This window comes from Lissotriton vulgaris, chromosome 4_1 (genome assembly GCF_964263255.1).
Source record: "Lissotriton vulgaris chromosome 4_1, aLisVul1.2, whole genome shotgun sequence".
Taxonomy (NCBI): Eukaryota; Metazoa; Chordata; class Amphibia; order Caudata; family Salamandridae; genus Lissotriton; species Lissotriton vulgaris.
This window is the reverse complement of record NC_141691.1, coordinates 244,303,738-244,323,600: the sequence shown is the minus strand read 5'-3', so window position 1 is coordinate 244,323,600 and position 19,863 is coordinate 244,303,738. Positions and strand designations below refer to the sequence as shown.

At 44.6% G+C, this 19,863-nt stretch overlaps 1 protein-coding gene across 3 annotated transcripts in view; it reads right to left on the bottom strand.

Moving 5' to 3' along the window:
* CD99L2 (CD99 molecule like 2) overlaps nt 1-19,863 on the bottom strand; it is a 516,478-nt gene that overhangs the window by 260,049 nt on the left and 236,566 nt on the right. For all 3 annotated transcript variants that reach the window (XM_086918585.1, XM_086918586.1, XM_086918587.1), the window contains exon 3: nt 13,978-14,025. In XM_086918585.1, coding sequence (XP_086774711.1) covers nt 13,978-14,025 — 48 coding nt within the window. The remainder of the gene's footprint in view (nt 1-13,977; nt 14,026-19,863) is intronic.

The following is a 19,863-nucleotide window of genomic DNA, read 5'->3' as shown; positions in this document are numbered from 1 at the left end:
GTAGTTTTTCCTTTCCAGCCCAGTTTTGCCTGTGCTGTATGCCACAGCGATGCGGTAAGTCTTGTGGGTCCCACGAGTATGTGCACTTTCCTTTGGTCATATAGAGGTGCCAATATATTATGGGTAACCAATTGCTCCCTGTCCGCCCTGTATGCTGGGTCTTCTTGAGGTGCATGCAGCCACTGGTTTATGGGTTTTAGTTGCGCTGCCATGTAATAGAGGTGCAGGTTTGGCAGTGCAATACCGCTGTCGTACCACCCCCTATGCAATTTAGCCTGGGCTATTCGTGCCGGTCTATTGTTCCACATGAGGCCTGCCATCAATGCCGATATTTTCCAAAAATATCTTTTGACTACCGGATATGGTGTATTTTCCAGGATGTACAAAAACCGAGGCAATGACATCATCTTATATAGCGCCGCTCTACCTAGCAATGTTAGAGGCAACGCCGCCCAGAATTTAACATCATGTTTCAATCGATCCAACGGGGGTGCTAAGCACCTTTGAAAGAATTCGGCTGGATCCTTTGTTATATGCACACCGGATTGTGAACTTTTGATAGTCAAATAGCCTGCTTAGCTGAAAGAAGTTTTGCAACTCTCAAAATCTTAGCAAAATTATTGGTCTTCTCCCTATGGTCGCCAGAAAATCAACAGTTTAGGTTCTCGTGATTTCAATATTAGATTACTGCAGAATACTTTACATTGGAGCGACCCAAGACAGGAACTTGAAGTTGCAGAGAGTGCAAAATGCAGCAGCCTGATTTCTATTATATCTCCCAAGACGGGCGCCTTCGGCCCTGGCCCTGGAGGAACTACATTGGCTGTTGCTCTAAGAAAGAATATCTTAAGGGTATGTGCCTCTGCCAAAATATTTTTAATGATTCAGAAAAGGGGGTGGTGATGAACAGAGTGTCTGAATTAAGCAGACCACTCTTACCCAGTCCAAAGATCAGGGCTTGATCCATCACCGTTTTTTCGCTCACTGCACCATCCCAGCTCAGAACTTGGCTATATGAAAATTAGTCTGACCCTGGCCCAGTGCATCATGGGAACAGGGCAGACCAAACTACCAAGCCAATTCTTATACTGGGAAGGAAACAAGCTTCCGGGGTTTTTTTTGTTTTTTTTTTACTGGTTTCTGGCATTTCAGCCGTCTTCGGCCCGGCTTGCTTGAATCCTGATGGTGCAATGAGCAAGAGACTCACATCTGAGTATACCCTTCCACGCTTATGGTGGACAAAAATGATTCAGAGTCCCTTTCTCACTGCACCATCAGGATTCAAGCAAGCCGGGCCGAAGACGACTGAAATGCCAGAAACCGGTCCCCGGTAGCTTGTCTCCTTTCTGGTGAAGAATTGGCTTGGCAGTTTAGTCTGCCCTGTTCCCATGATGCACTGGGCCAGGGACAGACTGATTTGCATATAGCCAGGTTCTGAGCTGGGATGGTGCAGTGATATAAATAACGGTGATGGATCAAGCCCTGATCTTTGGACTGGGTAAGAGTGGTCTGCTTAATTCAGACACTCTGTTCATCACCACTCCCTTTTCTGAATCGTTTTTGGCCACTATAGGTGTGGCAGGGTATACTCAGACATGAGTCCCTTTCTCACTGCACCATCAGGATTCAAGCAAGCCGGGCCGAAGACGGCTGAAATGCCAGAAACCGGTACCCGGTAGCGTGTCTCCTTTCTGGTGAAGAATTGGCTTGGTAGTTTAGTCTGCCCTGTTCCCATGATGCACTGGGCCAGGGACAGACTGATTTGCATATAGCCAGGTTCTGAGCTGGGATGGTGCAGTGAGATAAATAACGGTGATGGATCAAGTCCTGATCTTTGGACTGGGTAAGAGTGGTCTGCTTAATTCAGACACTCTGTTCATCACCACTCCCTTTTCCAAAATATTTTTAATGGCAGAGGTCCTCAGTACCTCTCTAATTTAGTGAAGCCTTATTCACCAGGTCAGAGCCTTCGATCTTCTCGTATTACATTAGCAATGGTCAAGATTGCGAAGATGGGCAGCTGCTCCTTTGGGTTTTGAGCTTCTAAATGTTAGAATACCCTGCCTCTTTATTTGAGTTAGGAATCTGCAGAAGCAACTTTCAGGGAAAATCTAAAAACAGGTTTGTTCAAGCTGAGCTAATCTGTTCTTATTGTTCTCCGTTTTCTGAGCCTTCGGTTTTTAGCTTCTTTGGGAAAGTTTATTTTTCTACCTTTTTACTAGGTTGACCTTTTGGTGGTTAGGTAGGTATTTCTGCTTCGGTGGAGAGTAATCCAAGCGAAGGGGCAGTCCATCTGGATTAACTGGGCACTTTAAAAACTGCTAACGACTTTAGTGTCCTAATCTATCATGGTTGTTCCATTTCTTTGATGGTTTACCCAATGGAATCTGTGCAGGTTCTGTGGCGTCGCTGGACATCGATAAGACGACTAATTTTCTGGACAGGGACTACCTCTTGTTATCCTAGCAAATATGATCTTTGGGCCACTTACCGGCAGAGAATGTCTTTTGAGTAAAAGAAAGCATTGCAAGCGCCAAAATATTTCATTATATTCAGATGACGTCCTGCTTTACTTGCATGAGCCAATGTTTAACTTGGCCCCAATGATCTACCTGTTTTACCGATTTGGGGACTTCTCTGGTTTGAAGAATAACTGCAGCAAATTGCACTTGTTCCCAATGAAACTAGGTGTTAACCAATTCTGCTGTCTACCAGGTGACATGCCTCTTCAATAGGCACCAAACATGATTAAATATCTTGGGGTTAATGTTTACAACTCAAATAGTGGTACATACCAAAGCAACCTGTTGAGGGATATGGCAGGACCACGGGGTCTGTGTTCTGCTGGATAAGAATAGTTGACATTGGAATTAGAAGCGAAGGGGGAGGTTAGTGGGTGATCTTAAAGAGGATGAAACAAATCGCACTCAAACAATTTGAGACTTTAGTGTCCTAATCTATCATGGTTGTTCCATTTCTTTGATGGTTTACCCAATGGAATCTGTGCAGGTTCTGTGGCGTCGCTGGACATCGATAAGACGACTAATTTTCTGGACAGGGACTACCTCTTGTTATCCTAGCAAATATGATCTTTGGGCCACTTACCGGCAGAGAATGTCTTTTGAGTAAAAGAAAGCATTGCAAGCGCCAAAATATTTCATTATATTCAGATGACGTCCTGCTTTACTTGCATGAGCCAATGTTTAACTTGGCCCCAATGATCTACCTGTTTTACCGATTTGGGGACTTCTCTGGTTTGAAGAATAACTGCAGCAAATTGCACTTGTTCCCAATGAAACTAGGTGTTAACCAATTCTGCTGTCTACCAGGTGACATGCCTCTTCAATAGGCACCAAACATGATTAAATATCTTGGGGTTAATGTTTACAACTCAAATAGTGGTACATACCAAAGCAACCTGTTGAGGGATATGGCAGGACCACGGGGTCTGTGTTCTGCTGGATAAGAATAGTTGACATTGGAATTAGAAGCGAAGGGGGAGGTTAGTGGGTGATCTTAAAGAGGATGAAACAAATCGCACTCAAACAATTTGAGACCTTTTGCTCCACCAAAGATTTTCAGGAACACAAAGATCAAAAATAAACGCTTCCAGCAGAAAGCACTAGGTTCAAGGATTTGGAGGCAGATGTTTTATCACACAGTGTGGCCATGCCCATCAAGGAGAACATATTGGGGTCAGGTTGTGGCTATAATAGGAGGGGACAATGAAAAGGACAGGCCTTCTAAAACCGGAGTCATGCATGTTGGCCATTATGATCCGCCAAGCAAAAAAGAAATTCTAATAAATTCCTAGGTCTTGCTTGGCCCAGCAAAGAAAGCTGGAGCTATGGTGTGGAGGTCTGCCAAGGTTCTACCGGTTGCCCTATGGGTACAGAGAGTTGTGTATTTGGCAGAGTTAGAGGGAGCAATCCTTAGGCCCAAACAACACAGACAGCGGGATCTAGCTGATGCCACTTTGGCCTGGGAAGAGATCATATTATCCTTCACTAACATGGTAAAATAACGCCCCAACGTGGGCAATGCACATGTGGAGGCTAATGGCTATAGGAGAAAAATCAAAACAACACACATGATGACTACACACACACAAACCAGCACGTGCGTGAACTTAACAAAGGAGCTAAACCACCCCCTAGAAAACTGTATCAGCATTTCCTACAGCTGATAAAGGGACTTCAGAATACTATACATCTCTCTCTCAACACAGAACAAAACAGACCAAATACACAGCCCAAGGTAGGGATGGGAGTGGGACGAGTATCCCGCTGCCTGTCTTGGAGTAGTTTGCTGCCTGTCATTTGAGTTGTTGAGTATGCTGCTGTCTCCTCGCTGATGTTGCATTTTAAAACTCTGTGCACTAGTCTTGTGCGGGCAGGAAAGGGGGCAGGGGAAGCACACCGCCACCTTCTTCGTAAATTAACAATGTCATGCTACTACCTGGGATTTCCATCGTTGTGTGTCTTTTGCTTTTACTGCCTGGGAAGAAGGCATGGCATAAAGTAATGTCTCAGATAACAGCATACAGTTTGAAAGCCTTCATCCTGAAACGTTTAACCTCCAAGAACATCCATTTCATTAGGCTCAACGTAAAAAAGGGTTATTGATCACATCCAAAGACGCATTTTTCAGAGCTGCATTACATTTACGTTTCTTTTCTTGCTTGTTCCTTTCTTTATTCCTTTCTCTTCTCTTTCCCTCTTTGTCTACTTTCCCTCTATGTTCTCTTGCCTTCCTCTCCTCCTTTCTTTCTTCCTCTCCTCCTTCCTTCTTTTCTCTCCCGATTTGTTTCTTTCCTGCTTTAGGTCTTCCTTTCTCTCTTTTTTCATTTATTTCTTCTTCCATTTCTCCTCATTTGTTTTTCTTTATCTCATGTTTTCTTCCACTTCCTCTCCCTTCGGTCTTGACTACTTGCTGTCTTTCTTTCTGCTTCCAGTTTTCCTTTTTTTGTCTCATCTTTTCTTGATCTCCTTACTGTCTGTTGCCTCTCATTTTCCTATTTGTTTATTTCTTCCTCACCTTTTTACCTTTCCTTTCTTTGTTTCTTTTTCCTTTCCTCTGTATTCTTTCCTTATTTCCAATCTCCCCTTTTATTGCCTCCTTCTCACACTAGTTCCTTCGCTTCTTTGGTCTTTCTTGGTTATCCTCCCTCTCTTCTTCCTTCCTCCTCTTCTTTTTTACCCCTTTCCTTCTCTTTTGTTCTAATTTCCTTTTCTTCTTAAATTGATTCCTTCTCTCCTTTCCCACTCTTCAATTTTTTTTTGTTTGTCCCTCTACCTGCCTTTCTCTAACTTTTCACTTTTTTTTTCTTCCTTTCCTCCTCTGCTCTTGTCTTTCTTTCTCTTCTTCAATTCTCCAAGAGTGCTTAATTTAAGTTAGGCAGTAGCTCAGGCTGGATATCATTGAACAGATGTAGCTATCACTGCTGAAAAGGTTATATACCGCTGTTTTAGATAAATACATGTTGCTAGGCCCCTAGCTGAATCAATGTGGTTACGAGGAGGACAAAACGACAAGTTTTGTTATTATTACCTCTGTAATATACAGTTTTTGTTCAAAATCAATAGAAAAAAATATAGCAGGAAAAAAATGCCCACCAGGTAATCAATCATGTTTAGGAATAACTACTACGTACAGTTACATTACATAAATAAAATCAGACAGGCAGGTCCATCAGATAGAGAACCGTCAAATACCCATCAGACACTCTGCGGAAACATTCCTTCAGGAACTGTGCAATGAGAGGCTATTTAACAACCGCGCCATTCAATATCCTTCCGGTTCCGTATTCCCATCAGATTATGTATCGCATAATGTGTGCCATGAAGCATCTGATGCTGTGTCACGAGAAGCGGAGACCGCACTGTGTAATAAAATGCACGTCAATCTCCAGGTCATGAAAAGCACATTTGACACAATCTCCGGGGAAGGAGCATCATGGAATGCGAGGGAGGTATCAGCTATAAAACGCAACCCAGAAGATACTGGACTATAAATAGCCTTCAAGTACTGTGTCCTAAAATTTCCTCTTGGGAACATCCACTTGCTGACGTGCTACACATTCTTGTCAGTTTCATTAAATTCTAAACCAACTTAGGCGGATTTCTGGTGCTACGATGGATTACCATCATCTTATTGTCCAAGGCGAGACATCAAAGGTTGTCAAATGACTTTTAAAATTGTGTATTACGAAATAAAGATACAGTTACACTTTCTCTTTGACACGGGTTATGTTTTAAAATATTTAACACTGCAAAATAGCATCAGTGAATTTTGTTATGTGTATTTTTTTTTAAAGAAAGAACATCGTACTCAGGCTAGAAATTACCATTAAAAACATAACGCACGGCTCATAAGCACCGTGTTCTCCAAGCAAACGTACATATAAACCCTGACAATTCTGCATTATTATTTTTTTATGGCATGCTGAGCTGTGAAAAGTCCTTCAGATTTTGTAAAGACAAAAAGGGAGAAAAAAAAAAGAACAACCAGAAGATATGCACCAAGAGTGAACACCGTCAACAGAAGAGGGAACACGTCACATAACGAGTTTGCACTGGTACAAAAACAGTGCAAATCCATTTTGGGCTAGTTCGCTGCCTGCGTACGATGCAATGGAACTAGCATAATTTGTGCAAAGCAAAACACTACAATTTTTTCTGCAGAAAAGACTAAAATTCATTTCCTCCACGTTCCAAATATGAAAAATGGCTTTGTTTCGGCCAATTCAGTTTAATGCGCTTTTATTTAAATAAGAAGCACACAAAGTGTATTCTCAGTTTAAACTTGTGCAAACGTTCTGCGACACGCCCACAAGTATATGCGCAGGACTTCTTGTGCTCTCCGAAGAGCTTCAACCCTGCTTCACACTGCACTAGAGTCCCTTTTTTATTTTTGTGACATTTTTTGTAAGGAAATACTTAGAAGTACTACAGTTTCCACCTCTGCTTTTTTTTAAATATATAAATCTTTTTATTGTTTTAGATATCAAATGTAATATGGCAAAACAAAGCACATAGTGAATCGGTCACAAAAGCGTGGCTCAGCGCAAACCTTCGATAGAAATCGTTATGCCAGCGGTGCACGCCAAGGCCTAGCCCTAGCTGGTCTCAAACGCCAGGTGCACGGATGTCGAGGCCCCAGATGGCCGCATGCTTCGTAGCACACCCACGCCATTTAAACCATTTGTTGTACAGCTGCCCAGTAGTCCGTGCCCGGCGACCAGTCTGAGTGTGTTGGAGCGGCAGTAGGGCGTCAGTGGCGTGCAAAACCACATTTATCAGTGAACAACTAGATGCCCTTGGGGATCTGGGGTGAGCCCAGCCCGCCATTATTCCCAGCAATGCAACCCAGTGCATGGGGACGCTGGGTGGTGGGGGGAGCGCGAGCAGAACGGCCCCAACCAGACCAAAATTTAACACTTATTTTCCGCTAAACATTTTGTTTCCTGTGAGTGGGTGTGAAGGAAGGGCTCAGAGCACTGCTTTGCCCGGGGCAGATAATGCTGTTAAGACGACCCTGATGCTGTCTTAGAATCCGGCTCAGTGGGAGTGGCCAAGACGCCTGCTAAGGCATCGCGAACATGCTGGCAATTGCGGCAAATAAGACAACAGTCCCAGGCCATATGATAAAAGGTAGCCACCTCCTCTTAACAGCATGCACACTCCTGGCTGCTGGCCCTGCCCAGCCTCCATGGCCCATGTGGACTATAAATAGATCATTTGGAAATAAATGCACTGGATGAACCGAAGATTTAAGTTCCTCTTAATGTTGGTTCTCCATGTCAAAGACTTCTAAACAGGGCAACATCTGGCATGTGTAAGACAAAGGGGGACTCAACGAGGAAGGCTGACAGGCAGAGGGAGGGTACAGAATGTGTGCCGGCTTGGAAAGGGAATAGCAGGCCATGTGTTCTGGGCCAGGGAGATCACTGAAGCCGAACAGGCTACAAGGAGGGTGTCCAGTTTAGAGAAGATCTATGGCGATTGGTGCAGAAGGGGCACAGGGTACTAATTGACATAACCAACCTTAGAGAGGAAGAGGCATCCAACTGTGCTTGGGAAATGGCAACTGAGAAGACTAGTAGAGGGCAGTGTTCAGATCTGAAGTAGCTCCAGGTAGTAAATTGACCTGTGCTTGACGAGGAAGGAAATACGACAGAGACGGAGGTGGCTGAAGGAACAAGTGTAGTATACAGAGATAGACCTGGGCCTGGAAGCAGGACCATTCTTGGGGTGAAGGGATTCTCCAGGGCATGCTCCAAGAGTGAGGGGAGGGATAGCAGTGGAACCATAAGGTTTCACTTGAAGACTGCATTATGAGACAGATGCAGCAGTAACACACGTGTATAGTGTGCAAATATAGACTATATTTTAGTTTTAAATGTGCAAGAGAGACAATTAAAAAACCACGGTGGGTTTAATGTATGGCGTTTCCCTCTCAGTGCAGTACACCATTCCCTAATCTTTTGACAGGGACCACATGCCACCAACTTTGTTCATGGTCATTTTACCCCTGCCATTTACTAAGCATAAAAAAGGTAGTCAGTAAATAATCCAACAAGGAGTGTAGCTCTATGAAAAACCCAAACCCAGAACTACTCAGAGTGCACCACAAGTTACAACTAACATTGGGAAAGCCAATAGGTCTGACATTGGCTGCCGGCCTTTGCCAATACTTTCTTTGCTGCGGTTTTTGGAAATCTTTCTTGCTGTGGACCGTCAATTTAAAAGAGCAAACATTGGCTAGAAGTAAAAATATTTGTTTTGTCTCACAATTTACACATAGTCAAAACACTTACTGGCACTGAAGGGAACTACTTGGGGGTGGATGTTCCTGCTTCTTGTGAAAGAACAGAATGCCTTCCCTCACAGTGAAGTTAGCCAATGGCTGAAGTGGGCTGACCCACTACCCCATGCTGTATTTTCAATGGCACCATAACAGACCAATGGATGAAGAGTGCTGGCCAGCAAGTATTTACATTATACATATAATTTTAGTAAAATGAATAGGTCTCGTCTCACGTCAGACTTAGCAATTATACCAAATGTAACCATATTTTCTTGCAAGACATCAGGCCGTGGCAATCATGCATTGTATTTATTCATGTGCTCTTTTTATTTATTACAAACATTCAGTACAAAAAAAATAGTCAACTTATCAAAATAATGTCCCAACCGCCAAGGCCAAGCATTAAAGTGCACTACATTTCAGGTGGTTATTACGCATATGTGATCAGTCAAAATGCAGTAATGTGCAGTGCAAGCAAGCAACAGAAGAAGTGGGCTGAACACTGCTCCATGATGTTTGCTGGTAAATTATGTTGATTTGTAGAGCACACTAATCACCTGCGAAGATATCCAGGAGCTTGAGCAGGTGTGCCGGAGTGTAGTTCTCTCAGAATTATGCAGAGAGGCAGGTCTTCAACTTCTTGCAAAACTCAAGTAGCATCGAGGAGACTCTGGTGTGTTGTGGAATGTCGTTTCATGATTTGGGGGCGATGTAAGAGAAAGAGCAATTACCTGCTCTGCATCTGTGAATTTGGGGGGTGCGAGTGAAGCTGAGCATAAGTGTTCGGTTAGGTAGCGGAACCACATGTTTCTGTTGAGGCATGCAGATCCTGTATTGGGTACAACCTTGTAGGTCTGCGCTGGATTTGGCAAGGGCTTGCAAATGGGGACCCAGTGTAGCTCACTGCGGAGCAGAGAGATGTAGGTTCGGTGGGGAAGGTTGAGTAAGAGTATTGTGGCTGCGTTCTGGACCATCTGAATTCTGTTCAGGAGTTGCTTGACAATTCCAGCACGCAATGCGTTACCGTAGTCAAATCAGCTTGTTATGAGTGCTTGTGTGACGGTTCGTCTGGTGTTTTGTGTGAGCCACATGAAGATTTTTCATAACATTCGCAGGATGTGGAAGGAAGCGACACTCACTAGTTGTCCAGGATGGTCCCCAGATTTCTGGCATGGTTGCTGAGTGTTGGTGTGAGTCGTAGTTCAGTCGGTCACCAGGTGGCGTCCCATGGGGATTTTTGTTTCCAAAGACTAGTACTTCCATCTTGTTAGAATTCAGTTTTGAACAGGTGATTCTCATCCATTCTTCTAAAGTCACGGAGAGGTTCAGCAGGATGAGGTCAAGTATGGTCCTGATATCACTGGTGTCTGTGATAAGTGCTGTTTCTGTGCTGTGCTTCTTTCTGATACCTGCTTGAGCGTTGTCCAGTGGATGGTGTCTCTGGAGGTGGCTTTTAATATTCATTGATGGCAGTTTTGAATACTTTCACTGGGTAGGGAAGCTGGGAGATAGGTCGGAATTCGGGCAGTGGATTGGGGTTAACTGAATGTTTCTGGAGGAAGGTGTTGACTGGTGCATGTTTAAAGGCTGGGAAGGTGTTGGGAGATGTTTATGATGTGGTTACAGCTGTGCTGATTGGTGATGGGCCACAGTTATAGATGTGGTAGGGGCACAGGTCCGAGGAGGCCCCGGAGTGACTGGTCCGCATGATTGCAGCGGTTTCTTCGCTGGTGAAGGACTTTCATCTGATTGGGTAGGTGTCATGAGTGCTGATGGGCAGGTTGATGAGTTCGCTGGGATCTGTTTAGGGAGTGAAGTTGTAAAAGATGTTCATGATTTTGCTGTGGAAAAAGTTAGATAGGTTGTTGCAGAGTTCTTGATGCTGTTGAAGGAAGCCGTGGGTGTGGTGAAGTCTTTGATGATTGAGACGATTTCTTTGCTCTGTTGGCGCTTCCTTCGATGCGTTCAGCTAGCGCCCCTTTTTGGTTTCTCTAAGTTGATGGTGGTATCGTCTGGGGGCAGTTTGAAGGTAATTTTTATTAGCGTCATAATGGCTGGCTATCCACTTTCTCTCTAGTTGTCTGCAGCGTCTTTTGGGGTCCTGTGTGCACCAGCTGGCTTGCTTATTGGATTTTCTCTGTTTGAGTTTGATGGGTGTGAGGAGTTTGTTCAGCTCTTTCTCCAGTTGTTTAAGTAGTTGATTTGCTTGTTGATGTTTCCGCAGGGTTGGGTGGGTCTCTGTGGAGGACGCTCAGCCAGTCTACTTCCGAGAGTTTGCTCCAGCTGTGGCTGGGTGGGCAGATGTTGGTGGCTGCTTTGGTCTGCAGTGCGTTGATTTGGAAGTGGATGATGGAGTGGTCGGTCCATGGAAAGTGTGAGGTGAGATTGAACTTCATTTCGTTGTTGGGGGTAAAGATGTGGTCCAGTGTGTGGCAGGCAATGTGTGTGGGTTTTGTGATATGAAGGGATAGTCTGATGTTGGTCAGTCTTTCAAGGAGTGCTTAGGGACAGGCGCTGGTTCTGTCTTCTAGGTGGATGATGAAGTCTGCTTTGGAGTCAATGGTGAAAAAGGCAATGAAGTCTGTGACAAGGTTATTGAAGGTGGCTGCTTGTCCGGGCATTCGGTAGACGAGCGTTCCGTTAAGGATGACATTTTGGGAGATTTGAAGCTTGAAGTGCAGATGTTCCATTAACAGAGTGGCGTTCTTCATCATTGTTGAGCACATGATAGTGTCTTTGTAGATGATCACGACCCGCCCTCCTGGCTTCTGATGGTGGTCTTATGCAGTCTATTAGCCTGCAGGGATTGCCATGGCAATGTCGGGTGCTGAGGCTAGGCTGAGCCAGGTTTCTGTGAGGAAAAGTAGGTCCAGTGTGTTGCTGCTCAGCAAGTCCCAATTTTCGACTGCATGTTTGCTGAGTGAGTGAGCGCTGAGTAAAATGCATGAGAGTGAGTTTTGGAATGTTGGTTTGCTGTTGCCTGATGTGTTGTGTGGGAGTTCTGCTGTGGGGGCTGGAGTATTTGTAGGGAGTGTGGGCTAGTGGCTGTCTTTGAAGTAGCAGTGGATACAAATGCAGATTTTCACTGTGTCAAGCAACACGGTGTATCACTGAAGGGGTGGATGAGACAGGGTTCTGACGCTGGGAACAGTCCAGTGGCAGACGGGCTTGCTTTTGGCACACCTCCCACTAGGTAGATCCTGAGAGATGCGTGGGGCAGTGGGCAGGGCTATGAAGCAGAATGGGTAGAAGATGGGGGAGAGTAGGCAAGAAGCGGGCAGGTGGGAAAAAGGTGTGGGAGGGGGCGTCGCGAAGGCCGAAGCGCATACAGAGGAGGAAAAAAGCAGAAAAGAACTTAAGACGAGCAAAACGAGCAAAAACCCATAGGAAAGAGAAAAGGAGCAAAATGGCTGAAAAAGAGCTAAAGCAAAAGCATTAAGTAGCTGAAACAGAGGCGGTTGAGCAAAAGAGAAAACAGAAGAAAAGAGCTGTAGCAAAAAGCAGAAACGGGGTGAAAAGCAGAAGAGCTAAAGCAGAAAGCGCTGCAAAGAACTTGCTGTAGTAGGCTGAAGAACATTTGAATGGCAGTTGAACAGGGAATTAACAGGATGATGTAAATAAAACCCTTGTATGTACGCATCTTAAAAATATTTCTTTATTTTTTTTATACATGTTGCTGTTGTAGGACCGAAGCTCTCGCTACGCTAGATCTAAAACCGTGTTGAAAAAGCTTGTTTAATTCAGAGCAGTAGTGTAAATGAACATAAAAAACTTTTATTGTTGCCTTCTATGTGGGGCTGAGAGAGGCTCATATATATAAGTACGCTGTGGGAATGCCCCAATATCCACACATACTCGAATGTAATAATAACAGAACTTAGTAAAATATTAGATGTGACAATACCATTGGATCCTACGTATCTATTGTTGGTTATTCCTACAGCTATAGATATCCCTAGAGCCAAGCTCATTTTCCTTAATTTGGGACTAGAGGTGGCAAAGCGAGATGTCGCTAAGCACTGGGTGGCACCTGAACCCTATGTACTGCAGAAGTGGAAGAACGGGGTGGACCTCTATATGGCGGCTACAAAAGTAACGTATAAGACTAGGGGATACCCAAGGAAGTCTACTAAAATATGAGGCTCTTGGTTGCGATATTATGGTATTGTCATGGGAGAGGCGATGAACAACCCTGACTCACACAACCCTGAAAGTGTATGAGGGATTGGATGCTGCTTTGTTACTCTACAGATACCGATCTCTTATGTCACAAGCCACAAAGATGTGTCAATGCAGTCATGATGTCGCATACATTTACTCCCATGTACCTTTGGTTTTATTTGTATGTATACCATTGAAATGTGTTGAATACGCAAAATCGCAATAAAAATATAAAAAAATAAAACAATACTTTGATCATTTCTATCAGCACAGAGACAACATGTTACTAATCAGGACACTGTAAACAAAAAACAGGCAATAATTTATCCAATTATTTTTTTTTTAAATTCTTTTTTAATTCTTTTTTATTAACAAAACGGCAAAGAAAAACATCAGGTGACATGAGCAGCTCTTACAAATTACGTAAGTACATTTCCATACATTCAAAATAATAGAAACAAAATGTAGGTAATGGATCAAGGGGACACATGCCCCTCATCTTCTTCGGGGCACATTGGGGGCACACAAACACCTCCGCGTTAGTGATAATTTGTCCAATTCTTAACCCTTTCGATGCTGATGACGAGCTCAGCTCGTCATGGTGCCACTAAAATGGCATTTTCCAGCACAGGGGGGGAAAACGCCCAGCAGCCATGTGGTTAAATCAATTATGGGAAAAAGGCAGTGCACAATAAACCCGGAATAAAACATTATTCCACAGCAATGCTTCCATTCATGGTCAGTGTCGCCACCCATCTCTCTACAGCAGAAGTTTTCTTTTGTTCGCAAGAGAAGAAATAAGGACTTTGAGTCTACTTTGTTTAGTTTATAAATCTCTTTTCGCCGAGTTTCATAACATTATTTTGCAATCTCCAGTGGAACAGAGAGCAGTGGGGCAACATGTTACTTCAATGCACAAAATACGATGAGACGACTGACCTGAAAAGATTGCTTCCAAAGCCGTAAGCTTTACATACTAGTTGTATGAAAAGTTTCAAAATATCTCACCTGTGCCTCCGGATGGCTTTTTGGCCGGCTTGGATGGTTTGGGAGTAGCTGTAAATAGAGGGATAAAAGGTCAATAAGTTGAGGATACCATTCTAGTACAAATGAAACAAATCTATATAGTTCTGCATGTAATGTCACCTCATTATAGAGCATATCTGCCCTTGGTAGAGCAGGCGTAGTTTTTCATTTTTATTCTGGATGCTATACATCATGCCCACAAGTAACTTTATAGCCATGCTGTGGTGCTGGGACAGGCTGGGAGCACTGGAACAGGAGAACAATGTCCACCTGGCACTTTTAGGGCTAGAGAAGCAGATTTGGTTGTCCGGAAGACCTCATGTCATCAATTCTAGGGAGGAGATGTGGCTTTATGCCAGAGATGCCGTCTTTAGAACAGGGGACTCAAGGTATAGTACTTGTGTGGTCTTTACATCTCTGCTAGCCACCCAATCTCCCAGTGTCTAAAAAAACATTAAGCTGACCTCATGTAATTTAATTTGGTGCTCACGGAAAGCACTGAAAGCACACGCAATATAAAACTGCAAAAAATACATAAAATATTTCTTCCCAAAAATAAGTACAGACAGAGGGGGCTTTGGGTCAGACCCTTTCTTCAGCCATTGGTTTTCATTCGTTTTTCGACATTTGTCATTGCTTGGATGGGTTGTCAATCTTTGCTTTGGAATTTTACGTGTGGATACACTGTTCCATTTATGTTACTATTTCGTTTTGGTTATGCGGCTAATGTAGTCCTTTTGTTAGACTTGAGCAACTTTGTGATGTTTGATTTACTTACTTTGCTAACACAACAACATTTTAATTGGAGGTTTGTATTATTCTTATTTAGAAAGTGCGTGCTACTTGGATCCTTTGTCTATTTTAACCCCTCAAGTTTGGATTATGTGATGTTTGAGTCTTATGCAGCACCTTCGTAGTGTAGAGAATGTGAGCATCACGTACCCCCAATTAAGGACAGGAAACTCCTCTGATGCTCCCACCAGAGGGATTCCCTTCTTATACCCTCACTTGGGCAGCAAGGGTAGAGCTATTTATTTTTTAGTTTCAGCGAAAGTTCTGACACACATCGGCTGCTTTTAGTGTGATTATTCAGGACATAGCTCAGCCCACCAGAGCATCGGTCACAGCAGGGGAGGTACCACTCAGGGGGGGGCTCTAGGCTCATGGTGGCCCTGGGCAGGGAGCGTAGGTAGGGGGCCCCGGAAGAGGGGGTCCCGGCGGGGCAGAGCGGGAGGCCAGTGAAGAGGGGGAGGGTCAGGGTGTTTGGAAGTGGAACAGAGCCGGAGGCCGCCAAATCCCTGTCAGGGGCCGACACACAAATATGTATCCATCCTCAGAGGATTATTTTATTATGGATATATATCGGTGTGGTGGCCCCTGGGGTTTGGTGGCCCTGCGCAGGTGCACAACATGCACATGCCTAAGGCCGCCCCTGACAGGGAGAGTATTCTCTTTCCAGAAGTACATCTCCCAAGTGGATCCCAGATCAGGATAGTTGCAGGGTGTCATCCCTTAGCAGAGGTCACCCAGTTGACAGCAGGGATGTTGTTAAAAGGGGGGAGCAGCCACCAAGCATGTCCAAATGGCCTCCACCAAAGGTATTTCTGTTACACTGGGGTGGGCAGATTGGGTAAGCGAAATCGAATAGGGGCGGTGGCCAGGCCATCAAGCATTGGGCTGCCCTTATTACTCCAGAACCAAAATTGATTTTCTGCCCCACACGGGGATTTAGATTGGAAGATTTGCCCCATAACCCCACCACCAAATGGAGCACAATCTCACTAGTCACTACTGAGGTATCTGAATACCTGTACACCCTCAGGGCCTAAGACACAAATCAGCCTTTCTGCTTCCTTGCGGGAAGTATAAGATTTGCCCCAATCTGCCCATCCACTTGCAAAAAACCCAACAGATACCAGAAAAAAAAAACAATAAAAAGGGAATGTTGTTGATATCTCGTCTGGCATTTTGCATACTCCACACCGCCAGTGCCCATTCTGGATTGGAAGATTTACCCTGTGTATCTGCTCTCCAAGTGTGAGAAACACACAATAAATATTTATTTTAAAATAAAAATAAAAGGGGAGGTGGGGACCAGCTTGTGATGGGATTGGGGCAGATCCTGCCCCCTCACAAGGCTAATTTGGGGATCTACCCCAATCTACCCTCCTCACAGGAACAGAAAATGCACAAGACACTTGGTGCCTTATTACAGAAAGTGGTCCAGGGACTCAATGGCATGTGCCCCAGCACTTTGGTATTACTGAAAATGCTGCAGATTCTTGCATGGCCCCTTAAACAATATGGATCATCCTGCGCACACCTTCAGCCAATGTGACCAGTCGGGCCATTCCGATATATGCATGGAGTGGGGTCCCATGCAAATGAGGGACCCCTTTGCCTAGATGCCTGTGTCGTATTAGAGACATGAAAACAGAACCAAACGCAGTTGGTGAACGCCCGGACTGAGTGCCACATACAGTGAGCACACAGTAAGTATGCCTACTGCGGGAGCCCCATGAGAAAGAATGAGGGGTCCTAGGAACCTCCAGGAGGTCCTTACTTGAAAGAGAGGCTAGTCTGCCTCCAGGGAAGGACTGATCTGCAGTTTCAGCCCACGACTCTGTCTTTCATCAATGCACTCTTCTCATCACTGGCAAAAACAGAGTGCACCCCTTTCTGAAGGACAGTATTTATTTATTTTTTGGTAATAGGGCGTACTATCCCATTCTGCACCAGAAGCGCCTAATTAATGGTGTGTCGTGGTGCAAACAGCGACAGTGTGCCCGATATGTAAATTACAAAAAAACACAGTTGATGGACAGAATGCAAAACAATGTCTTACATTCACCCCAGTACAAAGATCTGGGCCTAAATCCATCGTTTTTTTGCACTCCTCACCACCCTAGGTCAGACAATGGCTATATGCAAATAAGCCTTGACCCTGTGCCTCATGGGAACAGTCCAGCCCGAACTACCAAGCCATGTCTTTCCTAGACCGGAATCAAGCATCCAAGGACTGTGTAAATTAGGCTCACAATTTATTATGATTATTTTTAAGTACTATAGGCTAGGTGGCTCATACGTCCTGTACTCACAGGGGGACACTGCACTCACACAGGAACAGCCCTCTCTGCATTCAGGTCAATAACCCTCCCCCTGCACCCATGAAGGCTTACTGCCCGTCTGCCCTCATACAGAAGCACTGCCCCCCCCTTACACTTGCACAGTCAAACCTTTCATCATAACCTCATACAGGACACCTCTCACCTTGCACCAATAAGGACACAACTTACCATACGCTAACACGGACGCGCCTCCTCTTGCATTCAGACAGTTACCCATGCAACCCTGCAGATACACTGTTCACCTTGCACTCACTTGGACAACCCCCCCCCCCTCACTCCGTCATACCCCTCTCCTTGCACTCAGTCACACACATCGCACTGCACGTAGACAACCTCCTCCCCGCCACTCATAGACACACCCCTCTCCTTCATTCACCGTTGCCATCCCTCCTTCTGCACGCCTACAAGCATACGCTCGCATTCACTCATACAGGCACAACCCTCAACATGCCCTCACACAAGCCTACATCACATCCTGCACTCGCTTTATTCCACCTTGTGCGTACACTAGCACGGTTAATGATCGAACATTTTTATTGCCCAATTACTTAAAATCATTGTACTATTCCAATTAGCACAATTACAAAGTAAAAAGGTAAAATGAAGTGCAAAACAACATATTATAGCGATGTCACACAATTTACTATCAATCCTGTCGCCGTGCTATGAGTAAGAGGTTAGGGAGGAGGCAATCGTGTGCTACGCTTCACTGTAATTTGTTCTTTTTCAGTGTGAGGTTGCTTATGACGGGGCCCTGGTCTCGTGTGCAAAGGTTTTGTAAAGGTGTGTAGGATCTTGACTTTTGGTTCCAATCCTCTCTCGTGCCACTATGGCTGTTGTGCGTGGTACTACTATCGCTGTATTTGTCCCGGGACACCAGTATTTTGAAATCATGTTGTATCCAACAAACATTACAGAAGACGGGCAAGTGATTGTTAAATCTGGAGTCGGTGGGTTCATTAGTGCAGTGTGCAAACTAATCAGCCGCGGTGCGTCCATAGGGGCGTAGCCCCACTAAGCCTGCGATGCACCGCATACACAAATAAATATGATTGAAATCAGCGCTATTGAATTTAATAATTTTGTGCAGCGCTTATCCGGGTTGCGGGTCGGGACCCACCCGATTGAATAGGGAGTGGAGTGCGCAGGGGGTGGGGCTGGCTGGTCTGCTGAGTGACAGTCTGCAGAGTGCAGACGTCAGCAGGCCAGCAGCAGTACGGTGTGCGCATATGAAACTTAGGGCTGCACCTAGCCCGAGCATGTACGCTGGCCAGAGATGCTCGCTGGGAATGAAGAAGCCAGGGGAGGGGTGCTGCTGTAGCCGGGCCCCGTGGTATGGAAGGCTGTAAAGAAGGGTTCAGGCAGATTCGTAGAAGTAGAATATATATTTATTAAGCAAGTAATAAATACAGGTGAGGGCCAGGGTGCATCCACAATCTCCAGCACAGCTCTCCAACTGTCCTGGCCCAGTCACCAAGGATCTACACATACATTCTAACATCCTACATTCTAACTAACACACACACGAGCCTTAAAGGGGAAAGCACAACATAACACATCCCCCTCCCTTCAATGGAAGAAGGAAAAGAGCAAAATGAAGTGCTAAAAAAAAAAACAAAAGAAAACACACAAGGAATAAAAAAAAATAACACTAAAACTCAGTAACGTAATCCTTTAGCCAAGTGGGAGAAGTGCGTGATCTCTTACCCAATAACTCACCACTGATAATGTTTGAAGGATCGCCAACACTTGGAAGAGTGCCGGTACAGTGAGTCCCAACACTTCCCCCCTCCTCACAAACAAGCTGATCAGTAATAACCTGTTCAACCGGCAATTCATTGTTGTCTTCAGCCACCCCAGCAAGTTGTGTTTGCAAAAAGCTGTCCTCAAAATTATCTTCCATCCAATCATACATGTTCTGACTTTTTTCTTTAGATTCTTCAAGCTGGTCATGACTAATAGCTATACTTTTTAAATTCCATACTTTTCCATCACTTAGTCTGACCGCATTTCTCAAAACTTCCACAACTTGTTTTTGTGGTTCAAAACGGCTCTCACCCTTAGGTACTTTATAAGGCTTCTTCACATGCACCCATTCTCCAACCTTAATCTCCACATCCTTTGTTCCATGGTGAGTGTCATAAAACTCCTTACTTTTTGAATGGACTAATTCGAGATTATTCTTCACTTCAACGGGTGACCACTGCATAACTTTACCATCTATCACGGTAAACCCTCCATAACAAAGATTTTGTCCAAAAACCTTAAGACACTAGAAGTATCCGCTTTGTCCACAAACTTCACTATTGGCCATTTAGAGAATAAATCAATAGCCACCAAACCAAATTCCTTATGCTCCCCAATGGGCCCAATGATGTCCATAGCAATGGTTTCCCACGGAAGTTCAGGGATCAACCCCTCACTCATGCTAGGCTTTAGGGTTTTAAGAGTTTTGTCCGCAGAATTGCAAACGTTACAACTTCTTACAAACATTTCTGTGTCCTTGTCCACACCAGGCCACCAAAACATACCTTTCACCATGATCTTGTTTCTTCCAATACCAAAGTGCCCTTCATGACAAAGCTCTAAAATTTTCCTCCTTAAGGAACTTGGAGGGATAACCCTGTCACCTCTGAATAATAAATCTTTCTCTAGTGATAACTCCATTCTTACCTCCCAAAACGCTCTAAAATTTCCTTCTAAGGAACTTTGTTTAGGCCAACCAGAACAGATGTACTCC